This window comes from Urtica dioica, chromosome 5, assembly GCF_054948205.1.
Source record: "Urtica dioica subsp. dioica isolate 48M chromosome 5, U.dioica_male_clone48M_v1_H2, whole genome shotgun sequence".
In the NCBI taxonomy this organism is placed as follows: Eukaryota; Viridiplantae; Streptophyta; class Magnoliopsida; order Rosales; family Urticaceae; genus Urtica; species Urtica dioica.
In genome coordinates, this window is record NC_142760.1 from 26,672,396 (window position 1) to 26,675,965 (window position 3,570).

At 38.6% G+C, this 3,570-nt stretch overlaps 1 protein-coding gene across 1 annotated transcript; it reads left to right on the forward strand.

Annotated features, from left to right (window-relative positions):
- The first annotated feature begins 254 nt into the window (after positions 1 to 254).
- Positions 255 to 2,397, forward strand: LOC149397676 (uncharacterized). Its single transcript, XM_089614310.1, has 2 exons — positions 255 to 649; positions 2,391 to 2,397. Exons 1-2 carry the CDS (start codon positions 255 to 257, stop codon positions 2,395 to 2,397), a joined length of 402 nt encoding a protein of 133 aa, XP_089470436.1.
- Positions 2,398 to 3,570: the final 1,173 nt, after the last annotated feature.

Sequence of the window (3,570 nt, forward strand, 5' to 3'; positions counted from 1 at the left end):
ACCTCAAAGAAGCCATAGAAGCTCTAATCCGAAGAGGAGCATTGAAGAAATTCAAGGCCGAGCAAGGGGAACAAGAGGAACAGAAAGGTGAGGCGTATGCCGAAATCTCACTCATAGTCGGAGGACCACATGTGGGAGGAACTTTAAGGAGCGCTCAAAAAAGCTATGTAAGGGAAGCCTACGCAGGACCCCGGCAGATCTTGTTTACAACCGAGCAGAGGCCTAACAAGATAGCCAAAGCTAGCTCGGAGCCTATGACCTTTACAGCAGAAGATGCTCGGTGGGTGATGTATCCTCACAACGATCCATTGGTCATTTCGGCTCTAATCGGCAACAGGAATGTACACCGAATTTTGGTGGACACTGGAAGTGCTGTTGACGTGCTCTATGAAGACACGTTCAATAAGATGGGTCTTAAGCAAGACGCGTTGGCTCCTTCCCCTGAAAATCTCTATGGCTTCACAGGAGATTCAATCCAGCCCAAGGGATTAGTCTCACTCCCAATAACTGTGGGAGAGAACCCGAGGAGTAAAACCACCAACACAACGTGGATAGTGGTCCCCGGAAAATCTTCGTTCAATGCGATCATTGGCAGGCCGACCTTGCAGTCCCTCGGGGCCGTCGCGTCGGTGGAATATTTGAAGATGAAGTTCCCTACCGAGCACGGGGTAGGTGAAGTAGTCGGAACTCAGGCTATCGCAAGGAGCTGCTATGCGAATTATCTCAAAGAGAGTCAGGACAAAGATGTCCACAAGGTTATGATGATCGACTCAGATTTTGACCCACGCCTCCCGAGCCGAGAAGAAATTGGCCCAGGAGACGAAGTCGAGGAAGTCGCCCCAGACCCAAAGCAACCTGAGAAGAAGCTCAAGATTGGAAAATATCTTGAATCATGTACCAAAAGTAACTTAATTACTCTCCTATCTAATAGCTTAGATATATTTGCCTGGTCACAGTCCGACATGACGGGGATAGATCCTCAAATAGCATGTCATAGGTTAAATATAGATCCTAAAGAAAAACCTATCAGACAAAAGAGAAGGGCTTTAAACTCCGAAAGGTATACTGCTCTAAAAGAAGAAGTAGACAAACTGATTTCTAACGGATCAATAAAAGAAACTAAATATCCTAAATGGGTAGCCAACCCCGTCCTGGTCAAGAAACCTAACGGGAAATGGAGAACTTGTGTGGATTTTACAGATCTGAACAAGGCTTGCCCTAAGGATAGTTTTCCTATGCCGAGAATAGATCAGTTGGTAGACGCCACGGCAGGCCATGAAATCCTAAGTTTTATGGATGCCTACTCTGGCTACAATCAAATCCCTATGTATGGTCCCGACCAGGACCATACGGCATTCATAACTGATCGGGGGCTATACTGTTACACGGTAATGCCTTTCGGGTTAAAAAATGCTGGAGCAACATATCAAAGATTAGTAAATCGAATGTTCGCCGAATTACTCGGGATTACGATGGAAGCATACATCGATGACTTGTTAGTTAAAAGCCGAAAAATAGTTGAACATACGAATGATCTTAGAAGATCATTCGAACTTTTAAGGCAATATCGCATGAAACTAAACCCTCTAAAATGTACGTTTGGTGTCTCTGCAGGTAAATTCTTAGGTTTCATCGTTCATGAACGAGGCATTGAAGTGAATCCAGAAAAGATCACAGCCCTATGGAACATGAGACCACCACGAAACATCAAAGAAGTGCAAAAACTGACAGGATGCATAGCTGCATTAAGTCGCTTTATCTCTCGGTCTACCGACCGAAGCATTCATTTCTTCAATATACTCAGAGGCTCCAAGGAATTTGAATGGACCAAGCAGTGCGACGAGAGCTTCGAATCTCTAAAGGAACACTTGGCATGGCCTCCGACTTTAAGGAAAGTGCAGGAAGGAGAACCCCTGGAGATCTACCTAGCCGTCTCGGAACATGCAGTAAGTTCAGCGCTGATCAAGAATGAGGGAAAACACCAGGTCCCGGTTTATTATACTTCGCGGCGCCTTAACGAGGCGGAAGGAAGATACCCGGAACTCGAAAAGCTAGCTTTCGCCCTCATCACTGCTTCTCGGAAGCTAAAACACTACTTCCTCGCACATCCGATTACGGTCCTCACCAATTTCCCACTGCGCCAGGTGCTGCAAAAGCCTGACGTGTCCGGAAGGCTATTGAAATGGTCAATTGAGTTGACACAATATGACATACACTTCAGCCCCCGACCAGCAATTAAAGGGCAGGCAGTCGCTGACTTCATTGCAGAGTTCACATACAGGCCATGTGAAATCCCAAATTTTTAGCTTAATTAAAAAGCTAAAATTTTTGGTGTTCGAGTGATGTTATTTTTTTTAAAGTAATAGTGAATGATTTTGTTTATGTGGTAGTTTTTGAAGTTTTTCTTTTATGTATGCTTTAGGGTATTTTTTTTAATTAATATACTCTTTTGATTATAAAATAGAGATATATATATATATAAATTATACATATTATAAATAAATCATGTGTGTATAACTTTACATATATTGTTATACAAATATATATATAGTTATAAAGTAAAGGTTAGGTACGTAAGTAATATATATATATATATATATATATATATATATATATATATATATAACATTATTCATACCCTAATATATATATATCTATTATAATATATATCTATAATAATATATATATACGTAAGTAATATATACATATTAGGATATCTTATATAATATATATAATATAGGTACAATCCAGCGTGTGTATGCCTATTATTATAATAATAATAATAATAATAATTAATATATTAAGAAAATAAGTAGGATTAGGGTTTGGGCTTTTAGGTTTGGGCTTTTAGGGTTTATTTAATCCTATTTAAACATCCTCTCCTCTTCTTTTAACGCTCTTTTCTCTGCTCTATCTCCCTCATCCCTCTCTTGGTTTAGAAATTCGCAGCTCTTTTTAGGTATGCTTCCTTTTCTATCTGGTTCGGATTTCTTGAAAACGATTTCTTAAAACGCTTGTGCTGGTCTCAAAACAATTGTTTTTGCGTTGATTCTTTTTGGAAACGTTAGTTTTAAGTGTCTTCTATCTAAATCTGCAATCGAAATATATTTTTATCAAATACAGAATATTTTCCGATTATTTTCAAATCAGTGCACAGACCTGAGATCTATTCTCGATTTTCAGACTTTAAACGCTTACCGTGGATTCAACAAATTTGGTTTTGCGTTGATTCTTTTTGGAAAAGTTAGGTTTAAATGTCTTCTATCTAACCCTTTAATTGAAAAATATTTTTATCAAATACAAAATATTTTCTGATTATTTTCAAAACAGTAAGCAGACAATTTTTGACAAAAATTTTAAAGTTAGTTTTAGCAATTCTTCTATTTTTAATAAATAGTTAAAAAATTATTTTGGCCGTGATGCCTTTACAAAAAGTGCTCAAAATTATATTTTATACGCACTTGATTTTTTACAAAAATTGTTCCAGAGTTTCAGTTTTCTCCGAAACCCTAATAGCCAAGGGTATTTTAGTAATTTCACGTCGGATCTCGTTTCTGAAAATTTCCAGAA